General features: G+C 49.5%; 1 protein-coding gene across 10 annotated transcripts in view; it reads left to right on the forward strand.

Moving 5' to 3' along the window:
- The window catches only part of SMARCA4 (SWI/SNF related BAF chromatin remodeling complex subunit ATPase 4), a 94,501-nt gene that overhangs the window by 52,168 nt on the left and 14,917 nt on the right, over positions 1-27,416 (forward strand). For 6 of the 10 annotated variants that reach the window (XM_081285774.1, XM_081285778.1, XM_081285773.1 and 3 more), the window contains 14 exons: positions 2,499-2,565; positions 3,851-3,961; positions 5,652-5,894; positions 7,587-7,700; positions 8,253-8,360; positions 9,242-9,328; positions 10,320-10,366; positions 12,138-12,304; positions 15,387-15,550; positions 17,684-17,911; positions 18,178-18,276; positions 18,536-18,613; positions 19,536-19,753; positions 23,855-24,118. In XM_081285774.1, the coding sequence (XP_081141900.1) occupies positions 2,499-2,565; positions 3,851-3,961; positions 5,652-5,894; positions 7,587-7,700; positions 8,253-8,360; positions 9,242-9,328; positions 10,320-10,366; positions 12,138-12,304; positions 15,387-15,550; positions 17,684-17,911; positions 18,178-18,276; positions 18,536-18,613; positions 19,536-19,753; positions 23,855-24,118 (1,995 nt within the window). Of the gene's footprint in view, positions 1-2,498; positions 2,566-3,850; positions 3,962-5,651; positions 5,895-7,586; positions 7,701-8,252; positions 8,361-9,241; positions 9,329-10,319; positions 10,367-12,137; positions 12,305-15,386; positions 15,551-17,683; positions 17,912-18,177; positions 18,277-18,535; positions 18,614-19,535; positions 19,755-23,854; positions 24,119-27,416 lie in introns of all 10 variants that reach the window. The other 4 variants (XM_081285782.1, XM_081285781.1, XM_081285779.1 and 1 more) reach the window with 3 other exon arrangements.

Here is a 27,416-nt window from a genome sequence, read left to right on the forward strand (position 1 = left end):
GGACTGATGGATATTTAATTTTTCATTGGACTACACACCATTACTGGACTGTTTTGTTTTTAATTCTTTCCAGCTTTGGCCACTGGGAAATCTTGGGGACATAACTGCCCCTTTGACAGGCCCCTCACTGTGGTGGTTTGGAGATAATCCAGGCTTATCTGTCCATTTCCTGGAATTTGCCCATTCTCTTTGCATATAATAAGTTTATTTTATTTATTTATTTATTTATTTACTTTTATCAATGCTGAGGATGGAACCCAGTGCCTCACCTGTGGTAGGCGAGTGCTCTACCACTGAGCTACAGTCCCAGCCTTGCCTCTTCTCATGGAGCCCTGCTTTCTCTAATAGGAGGATGGTGTTGGAAACCTTCATGGTAGAGCACTTTTGTAGCATGTGCAAAGCCCTGGCTCAGTAACACAAAACAAGCTAACAAAGCAAAAAAAAAAAAAAAAAAAAAAAATCCCCACAAGCTGGGTTCCACACGTGCCTGTTGCTTTTGAGTGTCATTGTTCCAGGCCCTCAGAGTGGAGCACACTAGGATGTCCAAGTCTCTGTACTACCCCTGTGCACACACAGTCTTTAGCGGCTTCTCTTTCATCTTTGATTATGTTGAGCTGAACGCACTTAGCCTGGTCTATGGGGTGCATGGTAACTCTCCTTCCTTGCTGACACATCCATTCCCAGGAGCTGCACAAAGCAGTTACAGAACAGTTCACCCCTGGAGAAGTCATTTCCTCACTGGAGTGCAGTGTGCTTCGTACCTTTCCCCTGCCTCCAAGCTCACAGATTGCAGTTAAAACCCCATTACCAAGGTTGTTGGTGCTAGCTTACCCTACTCACCTCAGTGAAGTTGTGCCCCAGCCTAACCTGTGGCCTTTTCTCCCCATGCCTCCCCCAGGCAAGCATCCACTCTGTCCAGCATCATCTCCTCTAGGCCAGAAGAGCTACTGTGCCCCATGACGTGTTTGGTGTTGTGGCACCGGGCTGCCCTATTCCACCCATTGGGACTTCACTACTCTGCCATGAACCTCTGGCCTTGCCTTGGATAGTTGTCACTCCGGCCTGTCTTCTCAGTTCCTTTCATGACATAGTGGCTCTTGCCTCACCTACTGTAGACCTTGGGCTTTGGCTGTTAGTTTCTCTCTCTGTCCCTCAACTGTCTCCTGTTGCTCCTTGTTATAGAAATAGGATCTCTGACTGAACCAGGGAGGTGTTTCTGATCATAAGGGGAGTTGCACGCAAGGCTGTCTGGGGCAGGTCTGACAACTCTGCAATGCCATCAGGTGTTCAGACTCCTGAAGTTTTCTGCTCACACCCTTAGCCAGTGACACCTGCTTTCAGGTTCTTGCTTCATGGTTGCAAGATGGTTGTACTGCCTCCACCATCTCATCTGAGTTCCAAGGCTGATAGGCAGGGCAAAGGGCAACAGTAGCTTTTGGCAGCCAAACATTATCAGATATTACCAGTCTACCTGCTTCCTTCCTTTCACCCCAGTGATTTGAGCTTCATCTCATTGGTTGGGACTGTGCCCATTCCAATGACTGGCTGCTAGGGAACCTGGAAGTGTGAGTTTGTGGTGGACTCACCACCACCTCAGTGTGGAGGTACTTGGAGGGAGGTGCTAAGGGAGACTTGACCATCTCTGCTGTTCATCTGTGTGTTGTGTCTTGTCTTTAAAATCACCTGGTCTAGATGTTCTGAGTGGCTTCCTTCCATTACCAAAAACTCATGTCTCAACCTTTCTCCCAGAATCCTTCTCCTGTGATCTTAACTTATCATCACCTTCATACTCTCCTGAGTGTGTTCCCTCCAGGAAATGGTTCCTTGCCACTCCCTCCACCACGTTCCACCTGCTCCATGTTCTCTTGTATCTTCCCTCTCCCTCCTGTCATCATCTGACCTAGGTTGTCCAAGAGGAACAGCCTCAGCTTTTTGCTCCTGCCCTGTCCCTGCTGCTCTAGCCTTCCCCTTCCCCTAGCATGACCAGACTTCTGCTTATGGCCTATATTCCATGTCTGACTGTCAGGAAACGTCAGTAGTGCCATTTTCATTCAGAGATGGTGAAAAGAACCCTCAGTGTCTCCTACCTTCCCAGGTGGGCACAGCACAATCAATAGCAAGGTTCTGAGTTTGAGACCCGGCTCTAAGAGGCCATGTGGTTTTCCTGGCACCAGTATGTGGTGTATTCCCAAAGAGCTAGTCTCCGGGTCTCCCATCCAGGTTCATTCTGGCTTATCCCATCCGAGCAGCAGCTACCCGTCCTCATCTCCAGTTGGCATGCTTCTGATCCTACTACCTGGAGTGCCTTCCTCTTCTCTGCCCAACTGCTCCTTGGGGCCCCAGAGAAAGGGGCCTCCTAGTGTTTCCTGGCCTTCCTTCCCGCACTCAGCTGCTATGTGACAAATTCAGTTACCCTGTCAGCTCGAGAGCCGTGACCATGTCGACCCTGATGTTTCTGATCATCATGAAACTTGACTATCCCTTCCTTGTGCCACCAGGACACTGTCAAACTGGGCATACGAATTTGACAAGTGGGCACCCTCTGTGGTAAAGGTGTCCTACAAGGTACGTGACAGCCTGCAAAGGTTTCCTGTGACTCTTTAAGGGATGTGGGCAAGGGGAGGGGAGGGAAAGAGAAGACAGGCACATCCATGCACACTAATGGTACAGGATTTTTATGTGCATTTTTATATTTTGTATATATAGGGTCATAATATTGCAGAATTGGGGTCACTTATTTGGGGGCATAAATGCATCTTTTTAAAAATTAAATTATGGGGCTGGGGATGTGGCTCAAGTGGTAGCGCGCTCGCCTGGCATGCGTGCGGCCCGGGTTCGATCCTCAGCACCACATACAAAGAAAGATGTTGTGTCCGCCGAAAACTAAAAGAATAAATAAATATTTTAAAAAAAAGTTTAAAAAAAAATAAAAAAAAATAAAAATTAAATTATGGACTCAAGTTGTGGAATACAGTTTTCACATTGTGTACATTGAAACACATAGTAGACATTGATGCTTTGCTGGAGGATTTTGTGGTTTTTCAACCAAGCTTTGATTAAAAATCCATTTGCATATTAGGACCTCATGAACATACATCATGGGCTGTTGGGTGACAGGGTACACAAGGTGCTGTGGGCCCAGGGCCAGGCCTGCTTAGCACCAGCTGCCCTTGCTGCAGATCTCCCAGGTCCAGGTCCTTCATCCTGTGCTGTGAGGCTCTCAGCTTGACAGAGAGCACTTTGTGTTTGAGGACCTAGAGACGACAGCAGCTGTTGGGTTTGAGGGACCATGGGTAGCTCTATAGATAACAGTTTAGGGAGCCTTGAAGCTCAGTGTGTCTGGAACATGATCCTGGACAAAGCCCTGATGTCCATCTTAGACCCTTGTCATGTGGGTTAGGATTTGGAAATGAGGGACGGCACAGGTTTGCGGCTAGGGAAAAGGCTGGAATGATCACAGTGTCCGTCAGTATGCATGGGAGGGGCTGTAGCTTCTGGGTTGGGAACCTGTGAAGAGGGGTTGCTCAGCCAACAGGCATGCAGGTGATGGAGGGCCAGGAAGCAGTAGGCCCCTTTCTCTGGGGCCCCAAGGAGCAGTTGGGCAGGTACTCCAGGTACTAGGCAGCACAGCTCCCCAAGGGGCCCCACACTCTGCTGTCCTCTCCCTGTAGTTGGTGCTCTGTACATCAAGGTCAGCACCAACCAGTCCCTTACCCACCACCTTTGCATGTCACCTCTGGCAAGACCAAGCCCTTCTCCCCTGTCAGGAGTGCCATCCAGGCAGCTGCTGGGGTGCCACGCTCACTTGCATTGCCTGTGATGCTGAGGTGTGTTTGTCGTGTCCCCGCAGGGCTCTCCAGCAGCAAGACGGGCTTTTGTCCCCCAGCTCCGCAGTGGGAAGTTCAATGTCTTGCTGACAACCTATGAGTACATCATCAAAGACAAGCACATCCTAGCCAAGGTAATGTTTGCTGCCAAAAACACAGCAGGCCAGGGGCTCCTGGGCTGCTGGGAAATTGCTGCTGCCTGATCCATGCTGTCTTGTGTGTGTATCCCCCAAAGCCCCTTGCAAGGGTCTTCTCAGTGACTCACATAAATGTACACACATAAGAAGACAGCTACCCTGGGTGTGGAGGAGGTGACCACAGCTTTGCCTTTCTGAACATCTCAAGGCTGGCCCCAGTTCAGATCCAAGGGTTGGGGCTGTCCTCAGAACATGTGGACTAGCTCCTCTTGGGTGTCTTCCTGAAGCTGCTTCTCATACAGTGTCTCCTGACCTGCCTGCATGTCCCACTTGGGCTGAGGATAGACTGGCCTTGTCGTCCCTATCTCTAGTAGCCTCAATTTCCCCTCCTTTGGGGCCATGCCCCCCACCAAAGACCATGAGACATCGAGGGTTTGAGGAAGAGGATGACGGCTGAGAACTCGGGCTGAGGTGCTGTTGGCCTGTCAGCCTCAGGCCTTTATGTTGGGGACTGCTCAGGCCTGGAAGTTTCTTGGATGATGTGACTGAAGGCAGCTCCTGCCTGGCCACTGGTGAATTACTGAGCATGTGCCATGGTCCAGGTATAGGCAGATGCAGTCCCATGCCTGCTGTAGCTCCTCCTGTCTGGGAAACTTCAACTGAATAGGGTACAGCAGGCCTCATTGCTGACCATAGGGAGCACTGAGTGGAGAGGGACATTTGCCATTTACCACAATTCTCACTGTATGCTGGTAATGGTGGTATTGGGCCTCTGTATGTATTCTGGGCTTGACAGGTGAGGAAACTGAGGTCCTGGAAACTGAGGGTAGAATCTTGTCCTCCAGCCTTTACTATGGTGCCTCTCCTGCAGGTGTAATATAAAGCTAGGCCCATCATGAGCCCAGGAACAAGGCCCTGAAAATCCTGTTTATCTGCCATGGCTGGAATTAGTATGACTACAGAGTGCTAGGTATTGATTGTGGAAGGAGGCTGCTGAACCCCCAGATCAGCACTGCCCTTGGGTACCCTGACCTGACATGTGCTGCCTTCCTCAAGCCTCACAGTATCCTTAGGAGGCCTGCATGGTTCCCATTAGAGAGAGGTTGAAGCTGGGCTCATTGTGGTCCACAGAGACTTGCCTTGAGACACCCCACAGCTCCTGCCTGTGGCCTCACTGTGTCGAGCCCTGTTCCATCTGAGAATCACCCACAGACTCTCAAGAGTGGCTGGATGAGGCAGGGCTCCTTGGCACTGGAGTGCCTCACGTTCCGACCTCCCTGGGCTCTTGGTTGCCCTTTGAAATATGCTCTGCTCATTGAAATAGAGCTGTCACCAACCTTATTGCACAACCCATGCCCCAGGGGGCCTCACTGATCGGTGAGCATTTTCTATGTGCTAAAACTAGCATATATGTACATATTTTTGAAAACCATAATACTGATCTGCTACGTGCTCTTTATCTGACACAGTAGTCAGAGGCTCATCTCCCTGCCGTGTATCCTGGAGCCTGTGTGGCTCTTCCATGTGGGTGTGCGTGTTTTGGGGTGGTAGAGTGTAATGCCATGTTCTTGGGAGCTCTCCCCCATGGAGCCTTCCTGGTTGGTGGTGACTGTTGCCTCTGTTTCCAGCATGAGGTCCTTCAGGGCAGCCCTGCTGTCCCCCTGACCACCTGTGCTCTGACCTGTAGATCCGCTGGAAGTACATGATTGTGGATGAAGGCCACCGCATGAAGAACCACCACTGTAAGCTGACACAGGTCCTCAACACGCACTACGTGGCCCCTCGGCGTCTGCTGCTGACGGGCACGCCACTGCAGAACAAGCTCCCCGAGCTCTGGGCGCTGCTCAACTTCCTGCTGCCCACCATCTTCAAGAGCTGCAGCACTTTTGAACAGTGGTTCAATGCTCCCTTTGCCATGACCGGGGAAAAGGTGGGTGTGTGCCTGGCCACAACCTGGCAGGGTGGGAAATGGTGGTCATGGTTTTGCACCTTGCGTTAGCAGCCACACCTGCTTGGATCATCCTGGCTCATCTGGCTCCCAGGATCAGTGTGTATTGAGTGTCGCCACAATACACTGCCCCTGGACCCTGAAGCTAAAGGAGCCACAAGGGGACCCTTGTGTAGAGATGGACAGATCAGGAGAGAAGTCCCAGGGGTTTCTGTGGCCCTGAGATGGCCCTAGGCCCTCAGGGTATGAATGGCACAGTGAACTACATCCTATTGGGCGCTTCAGGGAGTCCAGGATTCACCCTGAGAGCAGGGGGGACCTATAAGGTCTTGGTTAAGGCACCTGTTGTTGGGCTCTGTTTTATGTTGTTTTCAGAGATTGTTGTGACCAATGTTGAAATGTCTGGATACTGTGGTGGCATGGTCAGTCTGAAGGCCACACAGTGGCACACTGGCTGTGAGGGGCCTATCTACATGGTTGACAACATGTCCCTGAGCTAGCTCCGAGCAGAGTCCACAGCACGTTGTGCTTTGGGGGTTTGACATATTGTGGGATGGCCTATGTGATCTCTTGTTGAGGTGACTTAAGTGGCCAAGCCCTGAAGATGTGGGCATAACTTAGGTTAGCAGTAGTGCTACAGCCCCTGGAAGTGGCCCTGCCACTCTTCCCGCTGGCCATCTTTCTGTAGATGTGACCTGTTTACAGCTGGGCCTTTACTGGTCTCATCCTCACAGTCTTCACTATCTCTACCACAGACCAAGACAGCAGCCCTTCTGAAGGAGAAACCAAGGCTTTCTCCAGGTCCTCATGATGAAGGAACCACGGTCCTTAGGCCCCTTCCCCAGATGCAGGACCAGATCCTACAGATTCATTTCTTTTCAAGCAGGGCACTTCTACCAAGGGATGACCAGGAATTGACAGAAGAAAAGTTCAGGCTTTATGTATATTTTCTTCTTATATATATATTTTTTGTTTCTTTTTAAAAGAAAGAAATCAGTGAAGTGTATTACATGGGCATTTTCTATGTGCTAAACACCAGCATATAGAATTTTTTTTTTTAAACCATAATACTGTTCTGCTACTTGCTCTTTATCTGACCGTGGTTAGAGGCTCATCTCTGTGGCGACTGTGTGGCCTTCAGTCTGATCGTGCCACCCACAGTATCCAGACATTTCAACACTGGTCAGAGCCATACCACCCTGAACACGCCCAATCTCGTGTGATTGAAAACGGTAACTTTTGGCCAAGGAGCAGGCACCTGGGAAAGCAGTATTTATTTTACTTGGGTCTCCTCAGCCTGAAAGAGGAAGGGCTTGGGGTACCTCGTGACAGACCCCTCCCTGGGAATTCTGAAGTTAAAGTCAGTTTTCTGTGTGCTCAGCCTGCTCCAGTGCTGTCTTGTTTTTGTTTGTTTGTGCTTTTAGGTTTTTAGACACACAAGTTCATATTACCCTTAGGGAAGCCATTCAGCAGGCTGCCACATTTTTGTGGGAAGGCATACACAGCATGATCTCCCAATGCCCTTAGTTCCATCCCCAAAATTCTGTGGACAGCAGATCCGTCAGTCATACCAAAAAGGAGGGTGCACTCCTTGCCCCTGAAAGCTTAGAGCACTGTGGTCACTGCCTCCCCTCCTTGTGAGGTAACATTTGGATTTTGTTCGTGGGGCTCCAGGTGGACCTGAATGAGGAAGAAACCATCCTTATCATTCGTCGTCTCCACAAAGTGCTGCGACCCTTCCTGCTCCGGCGGCTCAAGAAGGAAGTTGAGGCCCAGTTGCCTGAGAAGGTAAGTTCTGCCTAGGAGAAGCCACTTTGCCACGGTGTACTGTCGGGTTTCCCAAGTTTGGGTATGCTCAGGGTCTCCCCAAGGTCCAGATCTAGGCCCTATTCCATCCAGCCTTTGGATGGCAACTAACCCCTGTTAGTAAGAGCCTCAGTTCCACTTCCTATCAGTGTCAATGCCTGCACTTCTTCTCTCTGTCTATAGCATGAGGCTGTAGGCCTCCAGTGTGGGAAGGCTCTGGGTTCTTGGTCTCTCTCTCTCCCTGACCAAATTCATTCCCCCACCTCACACACCACAGTCAGCCTTGCCCTTTATTTCCTGGCTGTTTGGAGAGCCCTCCATGATGTAGCCATGTTGCCCTTTCTTGCCCAGAATCTGCATGTCTTTACTGTCTCCCTTGTCCCCCAGCCTCAGGGGATCCTCACCATCACCCTTTGTTACTTAATCAGAGCTCATGTCCTGAGGTTTCGGGTGCTTCCAGTAGGGCTTGGAGACAGAGTTGGGTCAGGCGTGGGGGCTGCTGCTGCTCCCCTGAGCTCACTGTTTGCCCTGCAGGTGGAGTATGTCATCAAGTGCGACATGTCTGCTCTGCAGCGCGTGCTCTACCGGCACATGCAAGCTAAGGGGGTGCTACTGACCGACGGCTCCGAGAAGGACAAGAAGGTTGGCTCTGGGGATCCCTATTCTGCACTTGGATGTCCCAGGAGGGTGGAGCAGAGGCAGCCTGGTATTCAGGGCTGGAGAGTGCGCTAACCAGTGTGGTTCTTACTTCCATAGACTTAATTGTGCCCTGTAACGCTCACCTGGCTGTGATCCCAAGGGCATTTAAATAGCCATGAGTATAAGTACCTGTGGTCTTTCTTAGGGGGTACTTTTGAGACAGTGGCTCCTTCCTTGGCACTGTGGGGCCCATGCTAACCCCAGTAGGATTTTGAATATTCTAGTGAACTGTTCCACCCCATTGTTACAAAGTTACTTTGGCGAGGGCATATAGTGTTAAGGAGTCAGGGTCAGGTGAGCTCTCTCTTTTTAGGACCTCTCTAAGGGTACCAGGCCCCTCCTGTCAGGTTCCTTGATCCTGTACCCAGGATCCTAACTCCCAATTACTTCCCCTCCGTGTTTATTTAGGCCCTTTCTTCTCTGACCTCGTAGAACAGTGTGCACTTGATTTCTTCTCAGCCCAGAGCACCCACCCTGCTAGCTTGAGCCGTCCCTCTACTCTGTAGCCTGAGGGACCCCTCCAGTGGCTCCCTGCAATGCCTAGGACAAAGCTGGTGTCAAAAAGCATTTGTGTTCATACAGTTCAATACTGCTAGCTTCCTACCCTAACCCTATAATATGCCAGGTGGTCTCTGCATCCTCCAGTGCTACTAATGACCTCTAGGTCTTCACATGAGCTGTCTCTGCACTCTGGGTTGTGTTCCTGGTTGCTCTGCTACAGCTGCAACCCCAGCTTCTCCAGAGCTCTTCTCCTATTCTGCATGCCAACTCCACCCTACCCCAGAGATAAGACCTGGTTTTGACCTTTTTGTCTGCCTCCCTAGGGCAAAGGTGGCACCAAGACCCTGATGAACACCATCATGCAGCTAAGGAAGATCTGCAACCACCCGTACATGTTCCAGCACATTGAGGTGAGGTCCCATGTGCCACATGCCCAGCCTCAGGGACAGCAGTCCCTGCTATACCCAGAGCTTGTTGGCAGCAGTTCTGACGGCCCCCATCCTCACTCTGTGTGGGCCCAAAGACACCAGTCTGTGCTGAGCTCCTAGGTTGACTTAAGTTGCTTGTCTCAGATGACTTTGCAAAAGTTTTTGGTATTTGGAATAGGTAATGCATGTATATCTATCTGTTGGTTTTCTTTTTACAAATTATGTGTGTACGTATGTATTATTTATGTATGTACATATGTATGTATGTATGTTATTTACTTTTCCTTGGTGCTGGGGAGGGAACCCAAGGCCTTGCATATGCTAAGCATGTGCTCTACTGCATGTGCTCATGTATGCTAATTTTAAGGAATCCAAATATTTATATGGGAGAAATAAAGTTCCTGAAACCCCTGCCTGAAAGGTTCCCTGAGACTCCTCTGTAGGAGGAGTTGTGCCACAGGGAGTATGCCACATCTGTTCTTTGGCATCCTGGCCTTTTCCATGTGGGAGAAATACAAGCGCAGCCTCCCCATTTAATCAAGGGTGTGGACCAGAACCCTTTGGAAACTTAATACTCTTTGAGAGTCTGGATTCTTGTTTCTGAAATGTGTACATGTGTCCTTATTTCTTGGCTTAAAGTTCAGTGTGGTTGAAGATCCCTCGTGCCCGCCACAAGCATCCCTGGGGTTCTGTTCCAGGGTAGTTTTGCATAGTCACAGTCCTCTTGCACTCATGAGGGTGACCAAGCGTGTCATATATTACTTCTTCCCTTCTGTTAGATCTGCATGAGGCTCGGGATTTGGTGTGATAAGCAGTGTTCAGCATCCCTCTCTTGGCCTTGGTGCTGCCATGGGCCATTGCTGAGTGCCTGATATGAGGGCTCCATCCTTTTACAGCAGAGGCCTGGACCACGAGATTGGACCAGATGGCCTGTCCCAGTCCCAGCACTGACCCATCTCTTATTCCATTGCAGGAATCCTTTTCTGAGCACTTGGGCTTCACCGGTGGCATCGTCCAGGGGTGAGAAGCTACCCAACTGTGTAGGGTGGGCTGGTTGTCCATGTGGAGGGGTTTGCTTTCTCGCTCATTTGTCTTTCTTGCTGTTGTTACTTTTGTCCAATTTTCAAACCTGAAAATTTAGAAAACATAGAGGAACCTAAAGAAAGGAGAGTGATCTTGTATACTCTGAGAATTGATCACCATTCACCCCAAAAGGCAGGATTCCTGAGGCAGGCTGGCTTCTGGACCCTGCTCTGCCACCTCCTTGGTCTGTGACCCTGGATAGCTTTCTCAGTGTCTCTGAGTCTACACATAATCCACTAATACAGACATATTTTTGTACTGTGTGAATCTGTTTTCTGCAGCATCCTTTGTAAAAGCACAGGCCACGCTTCTAGGATTGAACCCAGAGGCACTTAATCACTAAACCACATCCCAGCCTGTTTTTATATTTTATTTGGAGATATCATCTCACCAAGTTGTTTAGGGCCTCATTAAATTGCAGAGGCTGGCTTTGAACTCATGATCTTCCTGCCTTTAGCCTCCTAAAGCCCCACAAGCATGTCCCACTGCATGTAGCTAGGCCACACTTCTTGAAGTCCCTGGTATTAGACATGAATGTCGTCTCTAGAGTTTCACTTTTTTTTTTTTTAAGAGAGAGAGATTTTTTTTTTTTTTTAAAGAGAGAGTGAGAAAGGGGGGAGAGAGAGAATTTTTAATATTTATTTTTTAGTTCTCGGCGGACACAACATCTTTGTTGGTATGTGGTGCTGAGGATCGAACCCGGGCCGCACGCATGCCAGGCGAGCACGCTACCGCTTGAGCCACATCCCCAGCCCGAGAGAGAATTTTTTAATATTTATGTTTTAGTTTTCGACAGACACAACATCTTTATTTTATTTGTATGTGGTGCTGGGGCTCGAACCCAGCGCCATGCGCATGCCAGGCGAGTGCACTATCGCTTGAGCCACATCCCCAGCCCCCTAGAGTTTCACTTTTACAAAAAGCCTTGCTACAAGTTCCTTTTATGACCCTGGATACTAAAGCAGTCTCAGGAAGAGCATTACTTAATGAAAGGACAAGAAGTTTTGTTGTGTCTTGTTTTCATTGCATTGCATCATGAAGTTTCTCTATGTGGGATCACCCTGTTCCTGCCCCCGAGCTTCAGTTTCCACATCTCTGAATCCAGGGGCTGTTGACTGGAAGAAATGAGAGAAGCTTCAGTGGCCCCCTTCTAAGTCTGGCAGGGTGTGGGCAGTCTCCAATGTGAGCATTTGTTCCTGAAGGTTCTTTTTTTTTTTTTTTTTAATATTTTTTTATTTATAGTTGGGCACAATACCTTTATTTTATTTGTTTATTTTTCTGTGGTGCTGAGGATCAAACCCAGAGCCTCACATGTGCTAGGCAAGCACTCTATCGCTGAGCCACAACCCCAGACCCCCCAGAAGGTTCTTTAACAAGAAGGGAGATAAAGCCTGGGTGTCTGGGAGTAGCCCTGGCCCTCACTTCCTGTCCCTGCCTTATTAAAAGTCATAGCTCTTTCATTCTCAGAGGAATCAGGTTAGATGATAAAGATGTGGTCACCCTTCTAATGTGCTCTTAACCAAGGGTGACCTGAGTTTATTTTAGTTGGGTTGAAGTGGCTTTGCTGAAACTGTAGTAGGAGATCTGCTTGGGAGACCTCTGTGCCCAGCCAGTGTGGGAACATGACACACTCCTATTCTTTAAAACGCCCAGAGGTGGCATTTTTAATGTTCTCAATGTTCTTCCCTTCCCTCCTGCCACACCTTAGACTGGACCTGTACAGAGCCTCGGGGAAGTTTGAGCTTCTTGATAGAATTCTTCCCAAACTGCGTGCAACCAACCATAAAGTGCTGCTCTTCTGCCAAATGACCTCCCTCATGACGATCATGGAAGATTATTTTGCATATCGTGGCTTTAAATACCTCAGGCTTGATGGTGAGTAGAAGAGAGACTTGTTAAGGGGCTTTGTTGTCCACGGATACCCCAGCTTTATGCCTATGGGCCCCCCTCCAGTGCCACATTGAGCCCAGTACCACACTGAGCTCCTCAGGCTTGGAACTGGGAGGCCAGACCCTGGAGGTGTCATGGCAGGATCACAAGCTGAGACTGAACACTGGCCAACTTTTCACTGCAGCACTGGGAGGAAGGGGTGCTTGGCAGTCCTGCTTAAACAGGAAGCAAAAAAACCATGAAAATGCATAAGGTAAAAAGTATAATTGGCACCCAAGGGTTTGCTTGCTTTCACCTCAGTTTGATTCAGGTACAACAATAATGCTTCAGGGCTTTTCTCCAGCTCGTAGCTCTGCTCTCCTCTAACTTGGCCTCATCCTCAGGCTTCTCCTTACCTGCTCCGTGTCTCCAAAGCAGAGGCAGCTCAGCTTTCCCCTCAGAAGTCCAGGGCTGTCTCTCCTTTAGCTACTTGGAGTCATGTGCTTTTCGCTGGACTTTTCACAGCAGCCATGTGGCTGCGGTCCTATCACTCACTGGTCAGGCCTGGAGTTGGAATCAGGATTGACTGTACTAGAATCAGGAGCCACTGAGGGAGGGAAGCAGATGTTGCAGGGCAAGAGCAGGAGCTTCCTCCAGGAGGTGATAGGCCCTGACCCTGTGCCCAGTGGTCCCTCTGAATATTTCTGCTTCCCCTCACCTCCAAGAGGCGCTCCAGGGAGGAAGAGGCTGGGCAAGAGGTGGCCAGCACTTATGACTAGTCGGGAAGGCCTTAAGTTCCCCACCTTCTTTTTGCCTGAGTGGTGGATAAGGCTTACCAGAAAAATGGGGTTAGAAACTAGCAAGGATGCCAGGCACAGTGGTGAACACCTGTAAATCCAACAGCTCAAGAGGCTGAGACAGGAGAATTGCCAGTTCAAAGCCAGCCTCAGCAACTTAGCAAGGCACTTAGCAACTCAGTGAGACCCTCTCTCTAAATAAAATATTAAAACAGGGCTGGGGATGTGGCTCAGTGGTTAAACGCCCCTGCGTTCAATCCTCAGTACAAAAAAAAAGAAACCAACAAGGTTAAGCAGTTCCCCTTGCACAAGGTCTTGGAGACTTTACTAAGTTCTGTGCAGGGTATGTTGCATGGCAGGACACCCCAAACCTTTGTGCACCTCCCCTGGGCCCCCAAACCTGTTCTCTCTGAGGATCTTTTAGAAATGTTGTTTCACAGACTCTGCTTGCCTGGCTGATCCTTCTGTCCCTCTCTGGACCCTTACCCAAAACATGGCCTGCACACTCACTCGCCTGACCTTCAGCCCCTTTTCAGAACTCTCCGGGTCCACCTTCACAAAATGCAAGTCTCCCTTGCTGCCCCAGCCTTCTCTTGGGGCTTTCCACTGCTTTCAGGCTGTAGGAAACCAAAACCCTGGCAAGGCCATGTGTCTGGTCTCTCCTATGTGCTCCAACCTTCACGTTGTCTCTTCCATCTTCTTTCTTTCTTTATTTATTTTTTTAGTTATTGGAGGATACAACATCTTTCTTTGTATGTGGTGCTGAGGATCGAACCCGGACCGCACGCATGCCAGGCGAGCGCGCTACCACTTGAGCCACATCCCCAGCCCCTCTTCCATCTTCTTGAGGGCCAAACCCCAGCCTTCTGAGTGCTAACCCTGTCTTTTCAGAGGACAAGTACTTCTGTTAACTTGGCCTCAGTTGCTTCTGTAGCACCTCATACATAGTCCCAGCCACAGAGGCAGAAAGTCTATCGCAAATGCAGAGGAAGACTGGGAGCTCAATGAAGTCATGACACTAAGTCTCCTGCCATGAGGGTGATGAATGTGAGGCACATGCTGGCATCTGGCGGGTTGTTGTTCCCCTCTCTGAGGTGGGATGGCTGTGGTTGCATCTGGAGCCCAAGGAAGTTTGGCATGTGACAGGTGCTTTGGCTACAGTAGGTACCAGGCTCTTGTGCTGTGCTTGGTGACACATGGACCAGTGGTAGGAAGTGTTTAGTTTTCATTGTGTCACCAAAATTATTGCTCAGTGCACCAAAGGCAGCTTTTGTTGGCGCTGACAGGAGCCTGAGTAGCTTAAGACATCCTTTGGATACTTGTAATACCAAAGATCCACATCCTGGGCTGTTATTTGAAAGTCACTGGGAACCCTTGCGGGCTCTCTGCTTAGGGTTGGGAGAATAGAGCCAGAGGGGTACCAAGCCCCCCTTATTTTTTTTTTTTTTTTTTTAAAGAGAGAGTGTGAGAGGAGAGAGAGAGAGAGAGAGAGAATTTTAATATTTATTTTTTAGTTCTCGGCAGACACAACATCTTTCTTTGTATGTGGTGCTGAGGATAGAACCTGGGCCGCATGTATGCCAGGCGAGCGCGCTACCACTTGAGCCACATCCCCAGCCCCCAAGCCCCCCTTATTAGGCTTCCCTGAGTGGGTGTGGCTCAGTGGAAGAGCTATTGCCTCACATATGCAAGGTCCTGGGTTCCATCCCCAGCATCACACACACAAGAGTAAAACTCCCCTGCTGTCGCCCATGGGGATTCCCTGTGAACCAGCAGAACCTGTTGCAGTAGGGTCAAGAGCACATGCCAGCCCTCTGGCTATTGGCTCATTTCCACAGCACTATCCAACTGCATTGAGGCCCCTTGAATGTTTTTAGGAGGAGTAGTCTTGGCGGCATCAGCCACTCTGCCTCTTGCCCATAGAGCAAAGCAGGCACTTGGAGAGGTGCTAGGGTCTGGTCATATCAACAGCACTGGCTAGGGCGTCCCTGAACTCAGGCCCAGTGCTCATAGTCCTCCCCGCATCCCATATCACATGGAGATGCAGCCAGATTAGGGCACTGATGGAGCCTGTTTTTATCTCCTGGGATGGGAGAGGTGCCACAGTGTAGTGATGTTCTGTACATCCAAGTCACTGGCTAATTGTATGTCCCACTTTTGTGGATAGAGTGTAGCTTTGGCTCTTGTGGCCTCTGGGTCATGGTTTCTGCTCTTGGGAGTTCCTGTATGTCTCCTCCTAAACCTGGTCCCCAAGCCACCCTGCTGACCTCCTTGTCTCCTTTGCCTTTCAGGAACCACAAAGGCAGAGGACCGGGGTATGCTGCTGAAAACCTTCAACGAGCCCGGCTCAGAGTATTTCATCTTCCTGCTGAGCACCCGGGCTGGGGGGCTGGGACTGAACCTCCAATCAGCTGACACTGTGATCATTTTCGACAGCGACTGGAATCCCCACCAGGTAAAAGCAGCCAGTGCCCTGGTGAGAGAGGGGAGAGGAGCTTCCAGAAGCCCTAGAGGGCTGACCCACAAGCTTTCTTGTGGGTCCCAGGAGCTGGCTGGAGCCACACCTACCCCAACTAAATCATCAAGAAGCAGATTTCTCTGTTTCTAAAAGTAGATACAGCCTTGTCCTCTGGTTAGGAAAGCAGCATTTCCCCCCACCCTTTTTTTAATTTCTGGAATTACATAACAGAACAAGGTGGAAGGTGCTGTAAATCCCATTGGCTACATCCACCAGGTTATGGGGCACAGCTCTGCGGACTTGTTCTGTGTGGAACATTGACCCATGTGGAACAAAATCTGGGGCAGACTCTTGTTTCTTAATCATGTACTCCATGTGGGCCTCCACGCCATTAGGTGCCAGGGTGTGCTGTTATATAGAACTGTGCGTTCTAAAGTGAGTAAAATGGTCTCTGTCTCATTATAACAATAATATGCTCTTGCTTTTAATTTTCAACGCAGATACTAATAACACAAAGAAAAGAGGCCTCTTTCTCTTCCCCACCAATCCCGCTCTTTGCTAAGCACCTTCCAGCACCTGTCTGCAGGAACATATGGATGTGCTGATTTTGACACAGTGTCTCCCGTTGGAGCACATGTCTCTTGTGTTCAGCAGCCAGTGTCAATTGCCTCTCCTCCAGAGGACACATCTTGTCCACTGTTGCATCAATTCCCAGATGTCCCAGTATATTTGGCCCAAAAACATCTTAATTCCAGCTCTATTTCCATCTACCAGCATAGGAAACCCTCTTGTCCCTTTTGGGGCACATTTGTAAGGTCCTTCCAGTTGGGTCAGCCCTGAGAAGTGGGATCCCCATGCCTGTGGGAGTCTTCCCTTCATATTCTGGTTGCTTCTGCCCAACTATTTATACCTCCATTGGTGGGGTCCAGGTGTGCCCTCTTCGACATCCAGTGTACCCTCTTCCACACCCTGGTAGCCCCAGCATGATCAGAGATTCACTCTGTTGGGTGAATGCCCTGGGTGAACCATCTGAGGTCTTTCCTCTGATCAGTCTGGCATGTAGTTCCAGCCCAGATTCTGATGCCTGGCCAGTTTCCTGAAGGATGGTCAGAGTGTGCAGATCAGCAAGTAGACTGCAGTAAAAACCCCATTACCAAGGTTTTTGAGGTCAGCTCCTTACCATCCTCCTTCCTCCCCATATTTCTCAGTTTGAGGAGCATGGTACCTTGGTGGCCCATACACTGGGCCCAGAGACAGGGTTTCAGGGAGCCTCCTTGTTCTAAACTAGGGATAACTAAAATATTTGTGCTGGGCATAGTCTCACACGTCTGTAATCCCAGCAACTTATTGAGGCACTTATCAACGTAGTAAGACCCTGTCTCAAATAAAATATAAAAAAGGGCTGGAGATATGGCTCAGTGGCTAAGCACCCCTGGGTTCAATTCCTGATATCTCCCCCCCCCCCCCCCCGCCCCAGAAAAAAAAATTTTTTTTCAGGAGCTGCTGTCCCAGTTGTTGGGCCACACTCTTGACACCTTTTCCTTCATGTATTCTATACAGAGCCATCAGAAGAGGGGCCGCATGTTATCGCAGTGAATTCTGAGGTTGGGTTGGGAGGATAGGCCCAGGCCTAGGTTGCACAGCAGGGAAGCATGTGGGCCCCTAACCAAACCAGGCCCTGCCACACTGCTGCGTGGTGTTAGCCCTGACCTCTGAGTGGTGCCTCAGTTGTTACATGGCCACACTGAGGACCTCTGGGTCTATGACAAGGGCTACTGGGGACATAACCCCTTGTGGTTGTCCTCTGAAATGGCACTGTTGCTGAGCACCTTCCAGCATCTGTCTGCAGAAACACATGGATGTGCTGATTTTGACAGTGTCTCCCATTGGAGCACATGTATTTGTCAGATCCCTGTAGGGTAGAAGGTCACAACTGGGCTCGTTACCTAGTCCCCCCAGCTAGGTGATGCAGGCCAGGTCACATTCCTGAGCTCTGGCTCGTGCCACTAGTGGTGAAGAAGGGTAGACTTGAGGCTGGAGGCCCACACAGAAAGAAGAAGACCCTGCCTCACACCCTCCTCCCCAAAGCTTCTGCCCTCTAGTTTGGAATTGACTCGTACCTCTCCCCAGGACCTGCAAGCGCAGGACCGAGCCCACCGCATCGGGCAGCAGAATGAGGTACGCGTGCTCCGCCTCTGCACGGTCAACAGTGTGGAGGAGAAGATCCTGGCTGCAGCCAAGTATAAGCTCAATGTGGACCAGAAGGTGATCCAGGCGGGCATGTTCGACCAGAAATCATCCAGCCACGAACGGCGAGCGTTCCTGCAGGCCATCTTGGAGCATGAGGAGCAGGACGAGGTGAGCACAGCACCAGCTCTGACCCTGACCCCCCCCCCCCCCCCCCAGCGTGAGTGGTGAACGCATGAGCGGCTTTCATTTTTGTTTTTGTACCTTTTTTTGCACTCTTATTTTTTTTGCATCCCTTTGGAGTAAAGGGAGTGTGGGCTGAGCGGAAAGAGGATGAGTACTTGCTTTCCCTTTGAAGTGGTTTTTTTTTTCTAAACTGCTGGTGACAGACGCCGGATTGACAGCCCTGGAGACTGAAGTCCTCTATTTATCCACAGAGCAGACACTGCAGCACGGGCAGCGGCAGTGCCAGCTTCGCCCACACTGCCCCTCCGCCAGCGGGCATCAACCCCGACTTGGAGGAGCCACCTCTAAAGGTGAGAGGGGTAGTTCAGTCTCCACGCCCATCCAGTCCTCGGCTTCTCAGCTGGGACGGCCAGCAAGGGCCCTGATCCCACCGAGCGTGCGTGTGCGTGTGCGTGTGTGTGCCTCTCGCTGCTGTGTGGGTCCCCATCCACCGCAGCCGGACTGGGACCGCCAGCTCATTTCCCACGGATCGCCACTGCTCGCCTCCGAGCCTGGCCGCCGCCCAGCCCAACCCCTCCACAGTCAGACTAAAGGTTTGCAATCTTGTAGGAAGAAGATGAAGTACCCGACGACGAGACTGTCAACCAAATGATTGCACGACATGAAGAGGAGTTTGACCTGTTCATGGTGAGTGCAACATGCTGCCACAAGAAGGCTGTTCTGCCCCCCACAGCTTCAGGGTGCCCTGCAGGGCGTATGTGCCCACCCTGCCAACACCAAAAACTATGCAGAAAGTCTCAGTGATGCCAGATGTGGTGGCCCATGCCTATAATCCTAGCTATGTGGGACACTGAGGCAAGGAGAGTCACAAGTTCAAGGCCGGCCTGGGTAATATAGTAAGACTCTGTCTCACAATAAAATATTAAAAGGGCTGGAATGAAACACAGTGGTAGAGTGTCCTTGGGTTCAGTTCCCAATAAACTCTCCAGTGGCGAATGGACCTGGGGACATCTCCCAGTGTAGCCTGCTCATGACTCCAACTGACCCATCCTTGTTCATCCTTGATCTCCTGAGCTTGTCATAGGGACAGCCGGGCACACACTGGCCTCCATGCTGTACGTGACCCTCAGACTTGCCTGTGTTCCTGAGTCTGTTTCCTGACAGCTGTTAAGGGCTCTGCTCCCTTTCAAAGGGAGCCAAGACCATCAAGGCCATGGGACTTCGAGGGCCTCCATGGCAGGCCCCAGCCCCAGAATGATGGGGCAAAATTGGAGCAGAGGTCCTCTTGGCTCGAGCAGGCCTGTGTCTTCCACTCAGGCTGTTGTGGAGCTGCCACCCTGTTGCCCCTTTCCTGGGGTCTGTGTTCCCCTCTTTCCCACCTTCTCCAGAGCCCCTTAGCAGGGTCTGTTTAGCAGCTGCCAGGTCAGCCCCTGCAGTCAGAGCTGCTCTGTTAACTCTTGAGCCAGCGATGGCCTCTGTGGGCCCTGTGAGCCTTTGAGTCCCTACTGGAGCCTGCCTTGCGGCGCCCTCCCCTTTACTGACCCTCTCTTCGTCCTCTCTCCCTCATTTTGCTTCTCGCTTCCCTCCTCCTCCCGCCCACACACTGCAGCGCATGGACCTGGACCGCAGGCGCGAGGAGGCCCGCAACCCTAAGCGGAAGCCGCGCCTGATGGAGGAGGATGAGCTCCCATCCTGGATCATAAAGGATGATGCAGAGGTGGAGCGGCTGACCTGTGAGGAGGAGGAAGAGAAGATGTTTGGCCGGGGTTCCCGCCACCGCAAGGAGGTGGACTATAGCGACTCTTTGACAGAGAAGCAGTGGCTCAAGGTACATGCTGGAGAGGGCCGTGCTTTCCCCCAGTAGGTGCTGGGCAGGGCTGACAGAGCGGAGGCGCAGCCACCGGGGTGCAGCCTGGGTCCAAACGCACCTTCTAATGTAGTTAAGCTGGCTTCGTGAACAGCAAAGGGTCTCTGAGGTGGGCCAGGCCCTGCACTACTGCAAGTAGGGGGATACCATGGCTCTCTCTGAACAGCTCCAAGCCTATTGCCAGTCCTTAGAAGCCCTCTGAGTGTGAGGGTTTACCTCTTCATAAGATTAAGAAAATGCTGCCAAGGTGCTGTGTTCCAAGCACCTGTCGCTAGAGAAAGCATAGTGATAAGTCAATCCACAGGCACCCTGGAGGTGGGCAGGAGTGCCGACTTGGGGCAGGACCAGGCAACTCCGTATCAGGCAGGCTGCCCCCAGGAGCTGGCCTCTCACCAGCTCTAAGGAAGGAGGGGATTATAAGCCCAAGGTCTGCTGAGCTGTCTGACTTTGCCTGAGGCCACTGCTGCATGTGGAGATGCCACAAGTCCTCATTTCAGCAGATGGCAGCTGTTCCTGCCATAGCAGCTGCAAATGGCTGAGTCAGAGCTTTGGGTCCTGCAGAGGTAGTCTCCCCCAATCTGGGGCACACTCCATCTGGCATCAGTAAGGTTATGGTAACAAATCAGACCCTCCCCACTTCGGGGGCTCTAACTATAGAGGATGACCAAGAGCCCAGCCAGCCTGGAGTTGCATCTGGGCTGGGCGTGCTGAGCATACATCCCAGGATTGGCGATGAGGCTCTACAGTGTGGCCATGCAGCCCCAGCCCCTTCTGGAAGCTCAGAACATCAGCCTTGTGAGCCTGCCCACTGCACTCTGCACAGTGGGAGCTGTGAGGAGACCCCAGCAAGCTAGGAAAAACGTAGGGTGGGTCCTTGCTTCCCAGGATACTATAGGGCCAAGAAGAGGGATGTAGGCCCAGCCTCAGACCTATTTGGCAGCCTTTGTGCCTTTTAAATTTAAAATTAGACCATCTGCTGATTTTGTGTTATGAGGTGTAATTTATAGTCCATACAGATTACCCTTTTGAGATATCCAATTCAATAATTTTTATATATCCCCAGAGTTGTTTAGCCATTATCATAGTCAGCATTAGAACATTTCCTCACTCCAGAAAGAAGCCTTGCTCCAGTTTAGTATTTTGCCTTAATTCCTTTGTCTGGGTGACAGCTGATCTCCTGTCTCTTCTCTAGTTCTGTCTGTCCTGGACCATTCCCATCAGTGGCATCATGCAGTATGTGGTCCTGTGGAGTTGGGCCTCTTTTGCTTGTAACATCTTTGAGGATTTCTGAGTGGTAGCATGTACTTTTTTTTTTTTTTTTAAGAGAGAGAGAGATTTTTTTTTTTAATATTTATTTTTTAGTTTTCAGCGGATACAACATCTTTGTTTGTATGTGGTGCTGAGGATCGAACCCGGGCTGCCCGCATGCCAGGCGAGCGCGCTACCGCTTGAGCCACATCCCCAGCCCTGTACTTCATTCTTTTTTTTTTTTTTTTTTTTTTTTTTAATATTTATTTATTTTTTTTAGTTCTGGCCATTCCAGGCGAGCGCGCTACCGTTGAGCCACATCCCCAGCCCTGTACTTCATTCTTATAAGGCTGGATAATATTTTTATCATATGGATCGTTCCACATTTTGGTTTTCTACCCTTAGTTGATGGACATTAGGGTTGTTATTATTTGAATGCTGTTCTTAATTACGCTAGTGTAAACTTTTCGTGTGTGTGTATGTGTGTGTGTGTGTGTTATAGATGGACACAATATCTTTGTTTATTAATTTTTTTTTATGTGGTGCTGAGGATCAACTCCAGGGCCTCACCGTACTAGGTGAGTGCTCTACCACTGAGCCACAACCCAGCCCACCTTTGCATATTTTTAAAATGTGCTGCCTTTTTATTAAATTATGAGAGTTGTTTGCCAGAGATTTGCTTTCAAATACTTTTTTTCCAATCTGTGGTTTCTCTTTTCAACTTTTTCATGGTTGGCCTTTTTCTTTTTTTGGTATTAGGAATTGAACCTAGGGACGCTTTACCACTGAGCCATATCCCCAGCTCTTTCTATTTTTTATTTTGAAACAGGGCCTCATAAAGTTGCTGAGGCTGGCCTCAAACTTGGGATCCTACTGCCTCAGCCTCCTGAGTCACTGGGATTACAGGCATGTGACATTGTGCCTGGCTCATGGTGTCCTTTGAAGCATAAAAGTTTTTTATTATACTTAACCATTCATCTATTTTTTGTTTGCTTCTGCTTTGGTGTCGTAATGTAAGAAAGCACTGTCAAATTCAAAGTCACAAAGATGTACCCTTTGTTCATTTCTAAGACTATTATTCTAGCACCCTCTGCTGTCCTACTGGTGGGTGTATAGCATTGGTGCCAGTTTTGGGTAGCTACTCTGGGTGCTGTATGTACCAGAAGCCGCCAGGATGCTCTGGCTGTTACCCAGCTTAGCCGACCCCTTTCCTTCATTGTTTCCTGTGGCTGCTGTGACAAGTGCTCCAACTATGGTGGCTTCATAAATCAGAAATACATGTTTTTGCTATTCTGGAGCCCAGTCTGAAATCAGTGTGTTGGCAGGTCATGAAAGCCACAGTGGAGGGTCTTGGCTTCTCCAGCTTGGGGGCTCCAGCAGCACTTGGCTTTGTGCCCACTGTACTCTGGTCACTGCCTCCCCTTGGCATGACCTTCTCTGTCTTGCCCAGCTTGTTTCTTTCTATCTCTTGTGAGGATACTACATTGGATTTAGGGCCCACCCTGGTGCAAGGTGATATTCATTTTCATCCTGAACCGATAACATCTGTACAGACTCTGTTTTCAGGGTTGCATTCTGTGGCCTCAGATGTGGGTTGGGAGGATAATCCTAAGCCCTCTTCTCTTCCCTGGGATGCAGCAGGACCTTCGGCCTCAGTCCTTCCTGCCTGTTGCATCCCTTCCCTCCTCCCTCCCATTCTCCTTCCGCTCTCAGCCTAACTACACCTCCTCCAGGAGGCTCTCCCAGCCACCCTCAGACCCCACTCACTCCTTTTCCTCACCTCAACATACTTGTCACAATGGCTATGGTAGTCACTCATTTCCATCTCCCTTTTACATGGGCAAAGGCCCTACTTGGTTCTGTTCTTTGCCAAACCCAGTGTCCAGACCTGCGGGCATTTCTGATTCTAAGATTCCCTAGAAACCTGGCTTCCCATCCCTTGGGATAAAACATACCAGTTAAATATTATCACTGAAAATTAATAGTCAGGGATTCTTGTAAGGTTAGTACTGTTCAGGCTCATGTCCTTTTCCTCAGCAGTTCACCACGAGGAGTTTGTGTTAATGAGTCAGTTGTCAATCATGGCTTGACTTAGAACAGCCTAAAAAGGGGGCAGAGGAACAACTTGAAAAACTTGGTCTAGGGATATAGCTCAGTAGTACAGCACTTGCCTATCATGCCTGAACCCTGGCACGTTCCAACTTCAAAAATGAGAAACCAAGAAACCTAAATACCAAGAACAGGCCACAGGTTAACCTGTCCACTGATAGACTGAGCAGACATAGAAAAGTTATTCTGTGGAGATGACAGGAAAAAATCCATGACTCAGCACCATGGCATGTGGGCAGTTCAGGTGTTCTCAGTGGAGCACGTGGGGGAACAGGAAGAGACAGGCTCTGAAGGTGACTGTGGTGATGTTTGAGATCTGTGCTTAAAAGTGGTTAAAATCAGCAGTTCCATATTCTGTGTAATTTATCACGACTTGAAAAAAATGGTGGGAATGCATTTGCCAGAGTGTTGATCATGACAGCTCCAGGTGAGAGGATTTCAGAATTATGTCCCTCCTGGTCTCAGTACGGTGGGATAGGACCCCCTTCACTGGCAAAGGACAGATTTTTAAGGCTGGCTTGAGTGGGGGCCTTTGAACACTGCCTGGAAACCATCCAGAAGGCTCAGTGTGTGCTGCACCCCAAGCCAGCCACACTGGGCGATGATGGTGTGGGGCCTCCTCCCTGCCCCAGCCAGGGCCCCAAGTGTGCGTCGCGGCCTCTTCTTGTCAACCTGGGTGCTGGCTGTCCTATTTTACTACTATTGACCCTGAAGGCCATCGAGGAGGGCACGCTGGAGGAGATCGAAGAGGAGGTCCGGCAGAAGAAATCGTCACGGAAGCGCAAGCGGGACAGCGATGCCGGCTCCTCCACCCCGACCACCAGCACCCGCAGCCGGGACAAGGATGACGAGAGCAAGAAGCAGAAAAAGCGAGGGCGGCCACCTGCCGAGAAGCTCTCCCCAAACCCACCCAACCTCACCAAGAAGATGAAGAAGATCGTGGACGCCGTGATCAAGTACAAGGACAGGTAAGTGGAAGATGGGCTCGGGCAGGGGCGGCAGGGCCTTTGCGCTCCAGCCTCCCGTGTACAGAGTGTGGGTTGTGGTTAATGGCCCTTCGCAGACAGTGGATTTTTGTCACACCACTTACGTTCTGGAACAGGGAAGCATGCAGCCATATGGCCATGAAAGGGAAGGTAACACACAGTAGTGAGAAGGGGCAGCTGTGTGGGGTTCAGAGGAGGTGACATGTGAGTGTTCCCCAAGGAAGAGACAGTCTAGTCGGCCTGCCTGGCAGCAGCAGGTGGATCTGAGACCTGGTGAGATTGAGGAGGGGTGCAAGTAATGCTTCTTGGTGGCTGTCCACGAAGACACACGCACGTTCCTCCCTCTAAGGGCAAGGTGCATGCAGCTAGGCAAAGGTCCGTCCCTGCCACCTCGGGGCTCACTCTCCCCCTGCTTTCTGCTGCTTGGTATCTTATTCTTCTTTCTGATCCATGCTAGCCAAGACTGACCCCATAATGGAAGGCTTGTGCAGTTTGAGTTTATAGTGACAGTAAATAGTGAGTCAAGAAACTAAGCATCAGAGTTTGATTTTTTTTTTTTTTTAATAGTTGGACACAATACCTTTATTTTACTTATTTATGTTTTAAGTGGTACTGAGAATCGAACCCAGGGCCTCACCTGTGCTAGGCAAGTGCTCTACTGCTGAGCCCCAGTCCCAGCCCCAGCCCCTGGACCCAATATCTTTATTTTTGTTTTGTTTTATTTTTTTATGTGGTGCTGAGGATTGAACCCAGTACATCATGCTTGTGAGGCAAGTGCTCTACCACGGAGCTACAATCCCCTTTTTTTAAAAAATTTTTCTAGTTGTTCATGGACCTTTATTTTATTCATTTATGTATATGCAGTGCTGAGAATTAAACCCAGTGCCTCACACATGCAAGGCAAGCACTCCACCACTGAGCCACAACCCCGTCCCAGAGTTTGATCTTTCATAGGGAAAATGTCAAGGTGTGAGCTATCATGCCCAAGTGTGGAATTTTAGGGAGTGGTGATGGTTGTGGTACCTCATTGAATGAGTACAAAATGTCCTTAAAAAGACTAATTTAGTATCAGAAGAGAAACAAATAATGAAGTTCACCAGCTAGATCTGAAAATATAATAGTAGGTGTTTTGAAAAAATGTATTGACTCTGATTTGCAGACTTGTATCTCTGGGGCACATTCCACAAAGAAAGAAGTAGAAGGATAAGATAGCGGATATGCAAAAATCTAATGAAATAGACAGACCTCCGGAGGTGTTTTGTTTTATTTTGGTTTTGGAGACAGAACCCAGGGTCTCATCACATGTTCTGCCACTGAACTGTCCCTCTATTGATTTTCTTGAGAAGGAAACTTGAAATTACCACAGTGAAGAACACCTTCTTAAGGTCGGTGAGGAAGGTAGGCTGGGCTTTGTGGTCAATCCTGCCAATGTTTTAGATTATCTACATAGAGAAGAACCTTCTTGACGCCCACTTTCCACGATACACATATATTCCTTTGAAGTGAATTATGGAGAGAAAATGAAAGGTAGAAGCGGTGTTCTATGTGTCAATGGAATGAAGATTGAGTCTCTGTAACAAAAAGACCACATACCCCAACACCAGGAGTTTGCATGGGGAGATCAAACTGCGGCAACTCATGCAGCTGGGATTATGATCACAAAGGACAGGATGGAGGCAGTGCTGAGCATGACTGCTGCAGCACATCATGCAGAGGAGGACGACGATCAGAGCTGCTCAAGATAGGTATCAACTTTACAGAAGGTGGTCACCGTCTCCTTACTATAGTTGTGGGGGATAAAGTCTCGTTCCAGATCTTAAACTTACTCTCCTCGTCACTATTAAAGCATGAAGTTGAACACTTTCTGAAACCTGCCATGGAGCTGGGATATTGTTGGTAGACAATATTTTTTTTGTCTCCTGTTTCAAAAATAAATTGTGCCTAATGAAGTTAGGTGACTTTTACACCTTTAATGATGAGTAATTTTGGTGGAGTTAAAATGCTGTTTTCATTCTGCATTTGTGTAGTTCAGTGCTTTGTTCAAAGTTAAAGTGTTTTCAGAAACTTCATTTAAAACTTCATTTCAAAGGTTTTTCTACCGAATCCAGGATTTTCTGAAGATGGAAGCCTGTGTGTAAAATGCTACCAGATTGCATGAAGGAATAATAACCAATTTGATTTAACAATGTTCTAAAAGAAACCATGGGAGATCTTCATGTCCTTTGAGTAGGCAGTCTTTTCAACAGGACACGTTAGGAATGTTCCGCAAAGGACACTCTTATTATGACAGTGATGATCCACTCCATAGACTGGGAAAGACAAGCTACTTTGAAGACCGACAGTGAATGTGAAGAGCCGCCACCGGGAAGGACGTGCTGCTGACTGCTCAGCATGGTGAGGCGCAGCCCTCATGACACGCACACCACAGCGCCCGGAAGTACACGTCAGAACCAGAGCTGCTGCCTCCATAGCCAACAGGAAGGCCAGGGCTCCTGCTGGCAAGGTGGGCAGCACCTGGACTTTGTGTCCTGCTTTCCAGGAATGGGCCATTCTCAGCAGCATCTAATCCTATCATCTCCTCCCAGGAGCCCAGTGCATGTCCACACAAACGAGGTTATAAGGTCCCAAAAGAGGAATCAGTCAGGCCAGCGTCCATCCTTAGGAGGACAGATGCTCATATTCCTGCGATGCAGAGATTTTTTTTAAGCCTCCTGAGGAGCTATATGGGGAATCCTATCTTTTTGAGTGCAGGAAGCAGGACACTAAAGAGTGCCAACAGTATACTTCTAGGTGTGTGATTCATGGACTTGAAAGTTAAACCCTCTATATAGGGGAAAGCAGCACAAGTGCGCTCCTGGGATATCAGGAAAATTCTGGATATAGATGTGAAAACATTTCTGTCTGGATACCTCAATTTAAACAACAACACAAAGACCTAGAAAAAAGTTGTGGATGTTTCTCAAAGTAAATATTATTTAAATTATTATTCTGGGGCTGGGGATAAAGCTGTTGGTAGAGTGCTTGCATCACATGCACAAGGTCCTGGGTTTAATCCTCAGCACCCCCCCACACACACATACACACACACACACTCTCTCTCTATATATATATTTTCCATTTCATGTCTCATTAGCATCATATTTACCTGTTTAGCATGTGACGAGAAAATGGCTCACCCAGCTGCTGAACATAATACTACATAATCCTCTCCCAGCCTAGGACCTGAGATGATAAATCAACAGAAAGGTAAAAGTAACTCCTAGGCTTTGTGAAGGGACTG

The sequence above is a fragment of the Spermophilus citellus genome (assembly GCF_964194105.1).
Source record: "Spermophilus citellus genome assembly, chromosome: 3".
Lineage (NCBI taxonomy): Eukaryota > Metazoa > Chordata > Mammalia > Rodentia > Sciuridae > Spermophilus > Spermophilus citellus.